At 34.6% G+C, this 16,863-nt stretch overlaps 1 protein-coding gene across 4 annotated transcripts in view; it reads left to right on the top strand.

The window, feature by feature from the left end:
• Window positions 1-159: 159 nt before the first annotated feature.
• KIF20B (kinesin family member 20B) overlaps window positions 160-16,863 on the top strand; it is a 62,865-nt gene continuing 46,161 nt past the window's right edge. For 2 of the 4 annotated variants that reach the window (XM_045567863.1, XM_045567860.1), the window contains exons 1-12: window positions 160-247; window positions 4,078-4,225; window positions 8,677-8,751; window positions 8,844-8,960; window positions 9,447-9,585; window positions 10,177-10,361; window positions 12,641-12,677; window positions 13,177-13,404; window positions 14,338-14,449; window positions 15,631-15,702; window positions 15,786-15,932; window positions 16,580-16,742. In XM_045567863.1, coding sequence (XP_045423819.1) covers window positions 4,079-4,225; window positions 8,677-8,751; window positions 8,844-8,960; window positions 9,447-9,585; window positions 10,177-10,361; window positions 12,641-12,677; window positions 13,177-13,404; window positions 14,338-14,449; window positions 15,631-15,702; window positions 15,786-15,932; window positions 16,580-16,742 — 1,422 coding nt within the window. In that variant the 5' untranslated portion in view covers window positions 160-247; window position 4,078. Of the gene's footprint in view, window positions 265-4,077; window positions 4,226-8,676; window positions 8,752-8,843; window positions 8,961-9,446; window positions 9,586-10,176; window positions 10,362-12,640; window positions 12,678-13,176; window positions 13,405-14,337; window positions 14,450-15,630; window positions 15,703-15,785; window positions 15,933-16,579; window positions 16,743-16,863 lie in introns of all 4 variants that reach the window. The other 2 variants (XM_045567862.1, XM_045567861.1) reach the window with 2 other exon arrangements.

The raw sequence follows: 16,863 nt of genomic DNA, 5'->3' as shown, positions 1-16,863 counted from the left end.
ATCGAGCCTGCCTCTGCCCATTGGTTGCCCCGCGTTCCAAGATCCGCCCCCAGATTTGAAAGCTTCTTCCGGGAACCTCTAGAAAGCCCTCAGCGGGAGCCAGCGGCGAGCCTGAGCCTCGTTCCGGAAGCCCCGCCCACTCCCAGCGTTCAGTGCGGCGCTTTAGCCGCCATTGTTTGAATTTGAAAGGGAAAACATTCCACCGCTGCTGGCTGGCCCGGTGGCCAGGCGTAGGCAACGTTTGCAGGTGAGGAGGTGACCCGGGTAAGGGTGCCGGGAAGGAGGTGGGTGACTGCACGTATATGAGGCCTGAGGTGGGGAAACGGCTTTGGCAATGTGGACATCTTTCAGCTGGGCTCATGACGCCTAGGAGCTTACTGTCAGGAACTGAGTTGCGGAGCGATGCGGGAACCTGGGGTTCCAGGTGCGCAGGGAGAATTGAGCTATACGGCTTGGGTTAGGGTTTAAATGTCGTCTCCACTGCCTATTACTGACGCGAGGCAATTTAATCTCTCTGGGCCTCAGTTTCCTCATCTGTTAAAAGGGAGTAATAATAGTACCTACTCCCTCGGGCTCTTACGAAGATTAAATGATAACGTGTAAAGCTGTTAGAAACAGTGCTGGCACATAATAGATACTGTTTGCTATCACTAATATTTTTAGTATAGTTGCTTCTGCTGTTGTTGAGAAACGGGCCTCTTTTGCCAACCTGGCTTCCTGAATCCCTGAGGTGGGTGGGCAGTTTGCTCAGGAGATGACATGGCCTCTTTTGGGTGGAGCCCTTTGGTGGCCTCTCTGCGCTTAATTCAGACTGCTCCTGGCTGTGCCTGGGGCTTGACATTTTAGGGTTTTGCACTGCCAGGCTGAAGGGTGTGTGGGGGACTCCGACGGCTGTCATCCCCCAGTTTAGAAGGCTTTCCCCATCTCGTTCCACTCCTTGGTTCAGTGATTCCTGTCTGGTCCAGTTCTCTAAACAGCGGCCCCCCCACCTTTTTAGCACCAGGGACCGGTTTCACGGAAGACAATTTTTCCGCGGGGGCGGGGTTGGGGAGGGTGGTGGGGCGGAGCTCAGGTGGTGATGCGAGGACTGGTACCAGGCAGCGGCTAGAGGGATTGGGAACGCAGTTCTAATATTCCTTGCTGGAGGACTAGTTGACACAAGTTCGTGCCTTATGGATTAGATAATCCCTGCTTAAGGTGATCAAATTGAGGTTTGTTTTTGGTTTTATGTTTGTTTGTTTTTTTTAATTGAGACAGAGCCTCTCTCTTTTGCCTTGGCTAGAGTGCCATGGGGTCAGCCCAGCTCACAGCAAACTCAAACTCCTGGGCTTAAGCAATCCTTCTGCCTCAGCCTCCCGAGTAGCTGGGACTACAGGCATTTGCCACCATGCCCGGCTAATTCTTTTCTATATATATATTTTTGGCTGTCCAAATCATTTCTTTCTATTTTTAGTAGAGACGGGTCTCGCTCTTGCTCAGGCTGGTCTCAAACTCCTGACCTCGAGCGATCCTCCCGCCTTGGCCTCCCAGAGTGCTAGGATTACAGGCGTGAGCCACCGCGCCCGGCCCGTTTTTTGGTTTTAAAACAAGGTAGCATGTTAATCCAGGAGCAGTGTAGCACTGTATATGTTTTATTACATGTCCAAGATTCAAATTTCAAATTGCAAAAAGAAGTCATCTGTTAGTTGTGAAGACCTTTTTTGAGGATATATGTTGAGGATGTTCAGAATCTTCATTCAGGCCGGGCACGGTGGCTCCTGCCTGTAATCCTAGCACTCTGGGAGGTCGAGGCAAGAGGATCCCTTGAAGCCAGGAGTTCGAGACCAGCCTGAGCAAGAGTGACACCCCGTTTCTACTAAAAATAGAGAAAATTAGCTGGGTGTGGTGGCTTGTGCCTGTAATCCTAGCTCCTCTGGAGGCTGAGGCAGGAGAATCGCTTGAGCCCAGGAGTTTGAGGTTGCTGTGACCTAGGCTGACAACACGGCACTCTAGGATTTTATTTATTACCATTATTTAAATCACCAGACAGGGAGTCATTATCACTACATAAGTCTCTGAATTTGTTGTAGGAGATACAGAGTATTATAAAACAAGGTTCTTGCCCTCAAGAAATTTACATTCTAGTTGGAAAGACCACGTATAAGTAGGCATCCAACTAAAATTACAAGAAGTGTAAGTACATCTCAACAATTTTAGAAATGCTAGGAAGTAGCCTGTTCATTGAAAAACAAGCATATGAAGAAATACAAACTTCTTTATTATAACCTTCTTTTTTAGTACATAGGAATATTCTTTTTAATTCAATAATTTAAAATATTTATCACCACTTTTTTTAAAACCAAAATTTATTTGAAGCCAAAGAATGAAGTTTATTTTCTAGTTTTCTGGACATTTCTATGAATTCTACATCATGAAATGTCAAGCCAGTACTTTAATGGTTTTTGGCAAACTTTCCCCCCATATTCTAGATCACCAATTGTTTTTTACTCCACGAGATACCCTTTTCTTAATTTTCATCCATAAATTGCATATTTGAAATATTATATCAAACTATTGAAGTAACTTTCTTTCCTATTTTCATTACATCACTGATTTCACAATAAAAACAGTCAATAAACATGAAATGTGTTTACTTGTATGGTTGGTTAATCCTATAGGTTGCCTGGGTCTACTGAAGATAAATGTATAATTTCCTTAGTCTTTTTGCAATTTAGGGGGAAAAAAACCCAACAATGCTCTTGTGGAGAGTTTGGGAATTTTGGGGGTTGAGCAGGGAAAAAGATATGACCATGAGGTGGTAGTGGTAAACAAGGAGCTTTATTTGGACAGGGCTTTGAAGGGTTATAGGCAAGGGAAATTCCTCTCAGAGTGGGACCTTTGCTAGACCGGAGTAAAGGACCACAACCCAGAGGGGAAAAAAGGCAATGGAACTCGAGGGAGTGGGAGAGGAGAATCACAGAAGGGCTTACATGTCTAAGTGATGTTGCACAGAGGGGAGCTTAGAACTTTGAAGGGTAGCAGTGGCTTGGGGGTCTTGATAGCCCTGGGTTCTATCTGTGTCTAGCAGATGTTTGGTGCAATTTCATGGGATATACAAAGCTGGCGGGCCCTAAATGGCTAAAAATATACTTATTTGGTCTATATTTAAAGCAAAGATTAATAAATGCTTAAGAATTTAAGTTTGGTGGCCAGGTGGGCTTTTGAGCTAAGGTCCCTGCCTACTGTGAAGAGGTAAACAACACAGGGCCAATATGCAGGGTCCATCATTGGATCATTTAGACCACACTTGTGGATCCCTGTTATTACCTTCTTGAGCCAAGAACACTAGTTTGGGAGTCACTGTTCTGGATATTTTATAATCTTGTCAAAGAACGGCACAGAGTCCTCCCCTTTTTCCTGGTATTGTGCACCTAGTAGATTCTCAGGAAATATTTGAATGTTAATATTTTTTCAATTAATTTTTTACTCATAAGTTTACCTTTAAGGTTAGTGATTTGATGTTTAATTCAGTTGTAATAGTTTACTTAAGAATTTAAAACCTGTAATGTGTCAGGTGCTGTTTTGAATGTGTTTACATACGTTATTTTACTTTTTATTTGCATTTGCAAAAATTAAATTGAAAGTGATTTTACAGATAATTGAGTTTAACTTCTAAATGCAAAACAAGGTCTATAAGTAACGTTCTTCAGAAGACACTAAATAACTTAAATAACATAAGGTTATAATTTGCTCTATGATCTTCTATTGATTTTTGAGAGGATTTCAGGGAGAGAATGAATATTTTCTACCATCTTTACAGATTACCTTTATTCATGAAATTTCTTTGTATGGATCTACCCATAGGTTGAATCATGTGAATAATAGTAAGCCATGTTCAATATTATTTGATTCAGAGTCTATAAATATAATTTGATATTTTGTCGTTTCCATAGGTCATTGTGTTATACATGAAGCAGTCTAATGCTTTCTGAACTCTAGTTATTTGGGGGAAAGTAGAGAACCAGACTTTTTAAAGTGTGAGTGGCTTACATGCTGACTTGGTAAGGTTGTCTAAAAAAGTTACTGTTATTCTTGCAGAATGGACTCTAATTTGAATCAAGAGGGAGTACCGAGACCATCTTACGTTTTTAGTGCTGACCCAATTGCAAGGCCTTCGGGAATAAATTTTGATGGCATTAAGCTTGATCTCTCTCATGAATTTTCCTTAGTTGCTCCAAACACTGAAGTAAGTATAAAAAAAGTATTATGTTGATTATCACGAATGGAAATATTTATGTGTGTGCATGTGACTAGGACAGAGATTCTCAAACTGTCTGGGATTAAGGCAACCTTGTATCTAAGTAACTTTGTCATAAAGCTCTAGGCCAAAAGAAATATATAACAGTTCCTTTTCAAGTAGTAGGCCTAAACAATTTAATAAGTATTTAATATGTCCGAACTTAATAGCCATTAGAAAAAAATTAACTTTAATGAAAAAAAGTTTTAAATTTCATTCTTTGATAACTACAGTTACTAATAGGGTATGCATACCCTTTAAAATTTAATTTAATTTACTATTTTGACCTTATTTGGAGATATGTGTGTGCCTTTTGAGGGCTGCACAACTTCTAAAACCTTGGAATCTGATTAGATACTGCCACCCTCATTTTCTGTCCTTCATTGTTTTTATGTAGTACTTGCTTTTTATCACAGCAACCACTGAAAGAGCCAGTTTGGTAAAGATATGACATCATCAAAAGAAATAGTGACCGGGCATGGGTTGCTCACACCTGAAATCTCAGCACTCTGGGAGGCTGAGGTGGGAGGATGGCTTGAGGTCAGGAGTTGATAAGACCAGCCTGAGCAAGAGCGAGACCCCATCTCTACTAAAAATGGGAAAATTAGCTGGGTATGGTGATGCGTGCTTGCAGTCACAGCTACTCAGGAGGCTGAGGCAGGAGGATGTTCAATATATGTGAAGTATTGCTGTGATTCCCTCAAAAAATGTGAGATGTTCCACTATGTCCCTGGGAATAGCAAGCCTTAATTTTAAAAAGAATACAAATTTTTAAAAACTAAAATAACTCAATAGTGTTTAGACTAAGTAAAAGTTCTCCCACTACCCTACTTACTACCATTGTAATGTTTGCTTGCATGTCTTTGCTGATCTTTTCTTATATGTGTACTTTTTGAGTCATTTATATTGTTTGCTACATTTTAGGTTGTTAATTTTGGTGCCTTAGAAATATGAACTAACCCATTTTATAAAGAATAATGGAAGGGGGAAAGGGGAGTTACAGGGCATAGATAAAAAATAACATTTAATACCCATGTTATGTCAGGTTCTTTTAAATACTTTAAGCTCATTTAATAATAAATGAAGGAAGGAAGGGACAAAAGAGAGAAGAAAGGAAGGAATTCTGTGATAAGTGCCTCTTGATTATATAAAATGGAATTATACATTATGTAGTTGTTTGTATCTGCCTTTTTATAACACAAAGGTTGGCAAAAAATGGCCTATTTTTGTATTTCCTGTTTTATACTTACTTACAAGCTAAGAATGGTTTTTATATTTTTAAATAGTTGAAGAAAAATCAAAAGAAGAATGTTTCATGATGTGCAAATTATATGAGAGTCAAACTTCACTGTCCATAAATAAAGTTTTATTGCATCTCAGCTATACTCATTGGTTTACTTATTTTCTATATCTGGTTTTGCACTATAATGGCAGAGTTGAGTAGTTGTGACAGAGACTGTAGGGTCTGTAGATCCTAAAATATTAGCTTTCTGGGTTTTTACAGAAAAATTTATTGATCCCTGACTTAGCATTATGTTTTTGAGATTCATCATCCATCATATGTCAGTAGTTCCTTTCTATTGCTAAGTAGTAGTCCATTGTGCAGATATGCCACATTTCCGTTTACCATTTGATAGACATTTGGGTATTTTCTGGTTTAAGGCCATCATAAATAATGCTGCTCTGAACATTCATGTGCAAGCCTTTTTGTGGACTTGTGTTTTCATTTTTCTTTGATAAATACTTAGGAGTGTAAGTTGTCTAAGTTTAAGTTTATAAGTAACTGCTAAACTGTTTTCCAGAGTGGCTTTATCAGCACCAGTAATGTATTCAGGTTCTAGTGCCTCCACCTCCTTGTGAACATTTGGTAATGTCAGTCTTTAATTTTAGTGGGTGTGTAGTAGTATCTTTTTATGGTTTTAGTATGCATTTCACTACTGGGGCTTTTTCGGTTATTTCTTGGCCATTCCTATACTTTCTTTTGTAAAGTGTCTCTTTATATCTTTTTCCCACTTAAAAAAATTAGGTTATTTGTCTTATTAGTGATTTGTGAGAGATCTTTGTATCTTCCAGATACATATCCTTTATCAGATTTATGTCTTGATGAGATATTTTTAAATTTAAAGATGTTTAGTTTAACATTTCTTTTTTGGTGTGTGTGTCCTCTGTAAGAAATCTTTGCCTTCCTCATAATTGTGAAGATTTTGTCCTACATTTTCTTCTAGAAATTTTGTAGTCTTTGTTTTAGTGGTTATATCTTTGGCCCATCATCGTTGACATCTTGACAATATTGAGTCTTAATCCATGAACATAGTATATTTCTCTATTTATTTATTTAGATCTTGAATGTCTCAGTAGTATTTTATACTTGTCAATGTAGAGGTCTTCCATGTCTTTTGTCAAATATATTTGTAAACATTTAATGTTATTTGATGCTGTTGTAAATCATTATTTCTTAACAACTCTGTTGAGGTATAATTAAGATTAAAGAAACTGCATATATTTGAAGTATGCAGTTTAACAAGTTTTGACATATTCGTATACTGTGAAACTATCAGGACAGTCAAGATAATGAATATATTTATCCTCAAAAGTTTCCTCAAGCCTCCTTATAATCCCTCCCTTTCATTATACCTTCAGGTAACTTCTATTCAGCATGCTGTCAGTATACATTAGTTTTTTGTGAATTTGTTGGATTTGTGTGCATATGTTCATGTTGTCTCTGAATAAAGACAATTTTATTTCTTCTTTCCCAGTTTGGATGCATTTTTTTTTCCTTTCTCTTGTTTTCTTTTCTTTTCCTTTCCTTTCCATTCCTTTTTGTGCCTGATTGCACTGGCTATAGAACCTTTAGTACAGTGTTAATAGAAGTGGTGAAGTGGAAATCCCTGTCTTGTTACTCATCTTGCTACTCAGATTCAGCCTTTCACATTAAGCATGATGTTAGCTGTAGATTTTTTTTGTAAACGCCCTTTATTAGGTTAAGGAAGTTTCCTTTTGTTATACTTTGCTGAGAATTCTAATTATGAATGGGTGTTGAATTTTGTCATGTGCTTTATTTTTGTATTTATAAAGTTTCTCATTTATTCTTTTAATGTGGTTAATTGCCCTGATTGATTTTTGAATGCTAAACTGACCTTATAATTCCTGGGAGAAGCCATTCTTGGTCAGGATGTATTATCCTATTTTGTATATTGGCTAGTATTTTGTTTGGGAAATTTTGCTTCTATCTTTTTTTTTTTTTTTTTTTGAGACAGAGTCTCGCTTTGTTGCCCAGGCTAGAATGAGTGCCATGGCGTCAGCCTAGCTCACAGCAACCTCAGACTCCTCGGCTTAAGCGATCCTACTGCCTCAGCCTCCCGAGTAGCTGGGACTACAGGCATGCGCCACTATGCCCGGCTAATTTTTTCTATATAGATTTTTAGTTGGCTATATAATTTCTCTCTATTTTTAGTAGAGATGGGGTCTCGCTCTTGCTCAGGCTGGTCTCGAACTCCTGACCTCAAGCAATCCACCTGCCGTGGCCTCCCAGAGTGCTAGGATTACAGACGTGAGCCACCATGCCCGGCCTTTGCTTCTATCTTAATGTGGTATATTCTATAATTTTTTTCTGAGGATATCTTTGCAGATTGTGTGTTATCAAGGTTATGTCAAACTCAAAATTAGTTGAGGTGTTTTCTCTTCCTTTATTTTAGTAAAGAGTTTATGTATGATTATTTTCTTAAATGTTTAATAGAATTTACCAGTAAACTAGCAGGGCCTTGGTTTTTCTTTGTAGGATTATTTTGTTTGAAAATGGATTGAATTTCTTTAATAGATACATGGTTAGTCAGATTTTCTAGTTCTTATTTCTGTTTTGTTAAGTTGTGGTTTTCAAGTAATTGTTTCCTTTTTTTATCTTTTTAAAGAAAATTTAAAACATTTCTTTAAAATTACATTTAAAAATGAACTAAACTTATTTCTCCTTCAAAACAAAATAGCACAGAGAATATTTCAGAGTAACAAAATTCTGAATGTGTGACGGAATCAAGCATTGGGTTAGTAGGATATTCTGGTTACTTGTGACTTATTCTAGAATGAGTTCTATTTTCCAATTACTTAGAGCCTCATTAATTGTATTAGATATAAAGGTTAGGCTTTTATGGAAAAAAGGCTTTATGTAAACTTCACATATAAATACAGGAGGTAAGGAAACTGAATCTTTTGTGGTGTATTTTGTTTTCATTTAAACAGATTTGTTGAGTTTTTCTAAAATCTTTAAAAACAGAATAGTGGCTATTTGCTTAGAAATTCTGTTTGATCTCAGATTATTACATAACAATTAGCCATGCTGAAGAAAGATGATCTCTGAAAAGCCATATTTTGTATCTTTAAAATATACTTATTTTTTTCTTCTTAAGGAATCTAAAGATTATCTCCAGGTTTGTCTTCGAATAAGACCATTCACACAGTCAGAAAAAGAACATGAATCGGAGGTTTGTGTTGGATTTAATTGTGTTTTAATATGTTGCTTTCATTAAACAGACAAAATACTATTGTTCTTATTTATTGTGGGTATGTGTTCTAGGGCTGTGTGCATATTCTGGATTCACAGACCGTTCTGCTCAAAGACCCTCAAAGCATCCTTAGTCGGTTAAGTGAGAAAAGCTCTGGGCAGATGGCACAGAAATTCAGTTTTTCCAAGGTAAGCACCCATGTGAAACCGATTTATTTTTAAAGAGGAAGAGACTTGCTTGGGCTAAATGGCTATATGTTATAATCGTATGTAATGACTGTACATTTTGTGCTTATGGAACTTAGATCTTAGGTACTGGTATTTTTTCCTTAAGAGTTTAAGTCTCAGATTTCAGGTCTGGAAATATGTAACTGGAAGTGAAGAAATCACTTCAGTGTTCTTAAAATTATTATTTTTTTTTAAAGAAATGATTTTTTTTCAAACCTTAAATGACAATTTGATTGGCTGGGTCAAATTTCTATCTTGAGAATTTGAAAATTTTCTGGTAGTAAAACCATCAAGTGTAATTTGTGAAGGTGGCGGTATGGCAACTGTTTTAAGAATGAATCTTACATAACCAATCTTTAAAATTTTTTAAACATGAGAGATGGGTAGAACACATTGTGAGTTAACCTGAATTTTCTAAAAAGACTTGTTTTAAAAATGTTTACGTAGGTTTTTGGTCCAGGAACTACACAGAAGGAATTCTTTCAGGGTTGTATTATGCAGCCAATAAAAGACCTCTTGAAAGGACAAAGTCGCCTGATTTTTACTTATGGGCTAACCAATTCAGGAAAAACATATACATTTCAAGGTAAATACTGTTTCATTTTGGTTGGAAAGGATAAAGAAACAATAATATTCACTCAGTATTTTTATAATACTTGCATATATTTAACATTTCCATCAGCTTGTATGTGTTTGCTCCATTTTTAATAGTAATAGCATATTGAATATGTATTGCTTGTGGCTTTTAATTCAGATTTATTTGATTCACATGTAAAAATACTTTACCCATTGATAGAGGATAAGATTGATGATGAAAATTCAGAAAAAGGATTGATGTGATATAGAAAATTGAGCATTGGTAATCAGGGAGACACTTTAATTTTACTTTTATATTTTGTGATTATGGGTGAGTATAAATCTTAATATTATGGCCTTACAGGAATGTAAAATTTCAGATTTTGCATCACAATAGTAGTTGATAAAATGTCCATGTCAGTAATACAGTGAAGACCAAAGTAATGGAAAACTGAGTATTCCCTCAACTTCACTCACACTTAGTAATATTGTAGCTATTTACTCTTGCTTATTGGTAGTACAGGAGGAACTTTAGTAGTCCAGGAAAGTTTCCTCTTTCCAACTAGTCTGAGAGAGTATAACACAAAAATTCTTTTCATAGGCACAGAAGAAAATATTGGCATTCTGCCTCGAACTTTGAATGTGTTATTTGATAGTCTTCAGGAAAGACTGTACACAAAGACAAACCTTAAACCACATAGATCCAGAGAATACTTACGGTTATCACCAGACCAAGAGAAAGAAGAAGTTGCTAGCAAAAGTGCATTGCTTCGGCAAATTAAAGAGGTATGGAGCTATTTTAGTATGTAAAACATATATAAATCATGACTTTTTATAAACCTTTTTGTTTCAACCTATATTGGAATCTATTTTGTGGTGGTAGTGGCTGCTTTTGGGTTTTTCTTGAGAAAGATATTTAAAGCTTGAAGTTTGAAGACATCTCTTTCTCTTATTTTATGTTGTGAAAACAGCAAGAATGTTTAAACAATACAGATGTAAATGGTTCTGAAATGATTTTGGTTGTTGTAGAGCCAGCATTATACTTTTTATGTGATGAATTTTAAAAATTCTGTGTTTTTTATTTTATTGATTGATTGATTGAGACAGGGTCTCTGGCTCTGTTGCCCAGGCTGGAGAGCAGTGGCTCACTCATAGCTCACTCCAGTCTCAAACTCCTGATCTCAAGTGATCCTCCTGCCTCAGCCTCCTGGGTAGCTAGGACTACAGGCATGTGCCACCATGCCTCACTAATTATTTTTTATAGAGATGAGGTCTTGCTACATTGCCCAGGCTGGTCTCAAACTCCTGGCCTCAAGTGATCTTCCTGCCTCGGCCTCCCAAAGTGCTAATATTACAGGCATGGGCCACTGCACCTGGCTAAAATTCTGTTTGTTTAATTGTGAAAGTAATATTTATACAAAATTTAAATAAGGAAATGTGAGAAATAAAAAGTAAAAGTTTATTATAATTGCATTCCTACAATAATAAACCAGTAAGAGAAAACCATTAAGAGATTGGAAAGTATGTTCTTTTGACTTTTTCTCTCTGTATAAAATCTATGCGTAGAGCTTTCTGTATGTCTGCATATACACATGCACAGTCATATATATGGTTACATATATCTTCATATCTTTTTCTTTATATATTATATGTAGGATATAGTTTTTTTTTTTTAAACGAAAATGGTCTTTCTCATTTGGGCTTAATTCATATTTCTGTAATGATGAACAAGGTGATTAGTATATCTTAGAATTTTTCCTGTGAATTGTCATATATGCTCTTTGCCCATTTTTATCTTGGCTTCTTACTGATTTGTAAGAACTTATTAAAAAAATTAATACATCATTATATGGGTTGCAAGTTTTTCAACTTATTGTTTGCTTCTCCCTACTCCCATGTGTTTGTCAATTTATTCAACAGTTTTTTATTAAGGCACCTACTGTTGTTCAGGCAGTATTTTAAGTGCTGAGCACAAATGGTACTGTCCTCATGGAGACTGACAATAAATAAATATACAATATGTTGTGAGGGGATATTATTTTAATAAGGTGGTACCATATAAACTTTTAAAATTTTTTATGAAGTTATACTTAATCTATTTATTCCTCCTATGGATTCTGAGTTTTGTTTTATGTTTACAGACATTTATTCTATTCGAGACTGTTGAAAACTATTAACAGTTTTTACACATATTTTCAAATATTAATGGGGATTTTCTTATTTTTAGATATTTAGAAACCAGGGTTTTAAAGTAATAAGAAAAAGTGAGTTGCTCAGTGGAGTTCAAAGTTCGGAGTCCATGATTATGGTCTCTGAAAGTAAAATAGTATATTAACAAAAATTATGAAGGTTAGTAGTTAATTGCATAAGTAATTCATATAGAAAATTAAAATCATTAATAATGAAAAAAGTTTACTAACAAGTTATCCAGTTAAAATATTATTTTTCCTATGAAATTATTAAAATGTATAAAAGAATGAGAATGTACTTTCATACATTGATTGTAAAATATTTCTAGAAAGCAGTTTGGCAATACTGTATTAAGAATGAGAACTTTTAAATTTTTCATATCTTTTTATCTACCAATTCAGTTTTAGGTACATATTCTAAGGAAATAATTAGAATGCAGAAGAAAATATTATCTTAGTATTTTTACTGGCAAAACTTTGTAAATAATTTAAATATTTAATAATAAAGAAATAATTCATTTCATGTCTCTTCGGGTACATGGCCATCAACTGTTTACAAATAATTTTTAATTATGAGGATAAAAACTTAAGTGTGGGGAAAATAATAGAAATATTAACAGTAATTACTTCAGGATGGTTGGGATTGACTATACATGGTGATATTCTTTTTAATACTTTTCTGTATTTTCCCAACTTTTTGCATTATGGGACTATATTATTTAACTAGGAAAAAAACTAATAAACAGAGGTCACTACATTGACTGGATGAAAGGTTATGATTTGATTTGTGACTTGTTTGGATAGTTAATTAATATCTTGGTTATTTAACCTTAACTAAGAATATTTTTTAACTAAGAAAAAATCTTTCTTTTTTAGGTTGTTTTGCATAATGACAGCTATGATACTGTTAATGGTAAGGTTTCCTTTCTCACTTATATTTAATATGTTGATCATATGAAGTACATTTGAAAAGCTTTAAATTTTTAAATCACTTCTAATGATTTAATTTCTATAATGATGTAGTCAAAAATATCTGGAAAATGATGCCTATGTGAAATGCCAGTCATTGTAAAGTTTTATTTGGATTAAATAACACAGCTCTCCCTTTTTACTGCTTAGAATTTTAATATTGAATTCAAGAGGCACTCTTGTTTTTCTTTGTCCTTTATGCTTAATTTCTGTTTGGTTCATTAGCATATTTTCAGACAGGAAGGATAAGAAGAAGTCAAACTTTTCTTAATCCAAATATTATTTACATCTTGCTTTGTTCTAAAAAAATATGTAACATAGATGGTCGTAAGATTAAGAATACTTGGTTTTTCAAGTCCAGCAGTCTTGATCTATACTTTTGTCCCATTTTTTTGTCAATTGCTCAATTTTGTCATTATCCTTTTTCTTTCTTCTTTTTGTAGGAAGTTTAACAAATTCTTTGAATATTCCAGAGTTTGAAGAATCCATGAAAGATTGTGAACACGCTAGCTTGAATATGGATAATAATATAAAATTTTCTGTATGGGTTTCTTTCTTTGAGATTTACAATGAATGTATTTATGACTTGTTTGTTCCTGTATCATCTAAATTCCAAAAGAGGAAGATGCTGCGCCTTTCCCAAGATGTAAAGGGCTATTCTTTTATAAAAGGTATACTAATGAATATTTTTATTTTACTGCTCATAGTTCCCTTCCTGGACTTTGTGATAGTTATAGGAAAGCAGACAGGAAGTTGAAAATTTTATACTGATTATTAACATCAAGAGAATAAGAGAATTTTGTGCTTTGAAAGTATGTTTTGGTATATTTATTAAACTTGAATATGAAAGGGTCTAGTTTGGTATAATGTTTACTTGAATATCGTGGATTGGATTCTTGGTGATGACAAAAGCTATGTGTGTTGATATTTACATTATTCTGCTACTTTGTAACAAAGTCCAAATTTTAGAGCTATAAAATGTTACTGTTCTTCCCTAGTACTTTTTCCAGCCTTTAAAAAGCAATTACAGTAGGAAATACGTATTAATAACATCATAACTCAGTACTCATGTATGTATTTGTATGCATTTGTAATATTTACATGTCAAAAGTTTCATTAATTATAGTTTTACTACAAGGAGTATATTGTACTATTTTTAATCTCCTATTTCATTTTTATAAAATGCTGGTTATGACTCAATAAATTTGATTTCATGATTCACTAATGAATTGCAGTCTGCTATGTCTAATAGCTGGGTAATTTTGTAAATTTAATCTGTACTGTATTTCATCTCTCCTTTTTTACTGAGTTCTTATTCTAAGGAATTTTACTTGTTTTTAATTTTCCCTATGACAAATTCTATTAAAGAACATTTACTTTCTGTGTTTGTGTAACTTAAATATTGGAACATTGTTATAATCCCCTCCTCTTCTATACCTCTTCTCTTGTGGAACATGATATAGCTGAGTTAAGGGCAGCTAGGATGTGTTTATTAGAAGAAAAATGTCATTATATTTCCCTGGAAAAGAACATCAAAGAGATTATATTGTAGAACACATCCTATGTTTTAATAAATTGATATGCATATTCTTTATTTTTTAAAGATCTACAATGGATTCAAGTATTTGATTCCAAAGAAGCATATAGACTTTTAAAACTAGGAATAAAGCACCAGAGTGTTGCCTTCACAAAACTGAATAATGCTTCCAGTAGAAGGTAAGGAATAAACCCTATGGGGTGAGCCTGGAGCACCCATGGTATTCTGCGCTAATTTAAATACAACTGATTTTAAATTAAAGTGGGCAATAGGTTCTGTGATGTTTTAAATGAATTTATAGGCATAAAAACATTCTGTAAACTGAACAGCACTAAATGCATAATATTATCAATACAATTTCTTATCTTAACATTAGGTTTACTAATTTGCAGGAAGTCTCTGAGGTTTTTTTACTCTTTCTTAATATCAATATCTAAGCTCAATATTTTCAGAGTTGTCTATAATCAGGCCTTTTCTCTGTGTCTTTTCCACTTACCCCATGAATGCTATATACATACTGAAATAGGCTATAATCTCAAGGGGTTATGTTTTTGTGGAAGGGATTAGGGGATGAGAGACACAGGAAGTAAGTTTGAGCAGTATATTATTTATTTACTTACTTACTTGAGACAGGGTCTTACTCTGTTGCCCAGGCTGGAGTGCAGTGTCACTATCATAGCTCACTGCAGCCTCAAACTCCTGGGCTCAAACAATCCTTCTGCCTCAGCCTCCTACGCGCCACCACTCCTGGCTAATTTTTCTTATTTTTTCTAGAGACAGGGTCTCACTATGTTGCCCAAGCTGCTTTGAACTCCCAGGCTCAAGTGATCCTCCCTCTTCAGCCTTCCAGAGTGCTGGGATTATAAGTATGAACCCCTGTGCCTGGCCTCAAGCAGTGAGATATTTAAAACAGGCCTTGTCTTAAGGGAGAAAGAGCCCTGTCCCCATACTTAGTTTGACATGGGATGATATATGATCCAGATCTATAGGTCAAATGTATGCTTTGCTTTAGGTACATATTCAAAGAATATTAGCTGTACATAATACAATTTGAACTAATATGTTCTTTATGAGAAAATTGTGACTATTATAAATGATTTCATTAATAGAAGTTGGAATGTCAGGAGAAGGTTTGAGGGATTTGGGGCTATGCATAAGATATATGATTTTAGGCAATTGGGTATATGGATGACAGTGGGACACTGGATTGAAATGTTTGGCAGCATAGTTGGGAAATGCAGTCGTGGACTACAGCTAATATTAGGGTATAAAATAGAGGTCGATTTAGATACTCGTCACTCTCCTATTTAGAATATAGTAATTAAAGATGTAAAGATAACATTTGATCTTTGTATTTCAGTCACAGCATATTCACTATTAGAATATTACAGATCGAAGATTCTGAAATGTCTCGTGTAATTCGAGTCAGTGAGTAAGTTGAGTATTTAAATTGTAATTATTTTGAATTGTTTTGAAGAACTTTTAAAGTAATTTTTTTTTTTTTGATTAATTCAGATTGTCTTTATGTGATCTTGCTGGTTCAGAACGAAGCATGAAGACACAGAATGAAGGTGAAAGGTTAAGAGAGACTGGGAACATAAACACTTCTTTATTGACTCTGGGGAAGTGTATCAATGTTTTGAAGAACAGTGAAAAGTCAAAGTAAGTGTTGCTGAAAGTGTTATTAGCATATTAATATAATATTTAAACTTTCAACTTTGCTGGTTTTATAAAGTTCTTTTCTGTTTAACCTTCTTACATAATGCCTGTGTATGGATTATGATTAAAGTACTTAGGGATCTTGGATTAAAAAGAAGATAGAAATTTTTAAAAAGTCAATGCCAGTAATTCATCAAATAAACTCAGTATTTTCTATAGCAAATACGTACAAACAGACTCTGTAGAGGATAAGCTTCTCACGATGCTGGTTTAACATCTAAAACCATGTTTTTCTTACTACAGCATTGTGTGTTCTTCTACATGTGATAACTTTTTGTATTAATTAGCATTTTAGCCTGCATAAATGATAAATTAGGCTTCACTATTTCTAGTTAAGGTATCTCATAGTAGCTAGTGAATAGTTGCTCTCTACTAGAGAACACAATCTAGTTAAATGTGATTTTCTTTGCATTACTAAGGGAAATATTTAAAGAAAATAAGCAGAGAAGGACTATTGCAGGTGGTACTAATCACAACCTAAAGTTTAAGTCCATAATAGCGGGATCAATTATTTCTTTGTAAAATTTATCAGCATCTTGACTTCATGAGATTTGTTTTAACTTACAATTTTTGAAAATTTTTTTCCATAGGTTTCAACAGCATGTGCCTTTCCGGGAAAGTAAACTGACCCACTATTTTCAAAGTTTTTTTAATGGTAAAGGGAAAATATGTATGATTGTCAACATTAGTCAATGTTGTTTTGCCTATGATGAAACACTCAATGTATTGAAGTTCTCAGCCATTGCACAAAAAGTAAATATATATTTATTAAGCCTCTTCTTATTATTAGAACATTAATATTTTTTCTTGAAATAAATAATCATTTTGTACTTATTACTATAAGCCTAGGGAATAATTGAGAATTAAAAATGTA

Source organism: Lemur catta, chromosome 14, assembly GCF_020740605.2.
Source record: "Lemur catta isolate mLemCat1 chromosome 14, mLemCat1.pri, whole genome shotgun sequence".
Taxonomy (NCBI): domain Eukaryota; kingdom Metazoa; phylum Chordata; class Mammalia; order Primates; family Lemuridae; genus Lemur; species Lemur catta.
The sequence above is the reverse complement of the archived record's forward strand: the minus strand, read 5'-3'. Positions and strand labels throughout refer to the sequence as shown.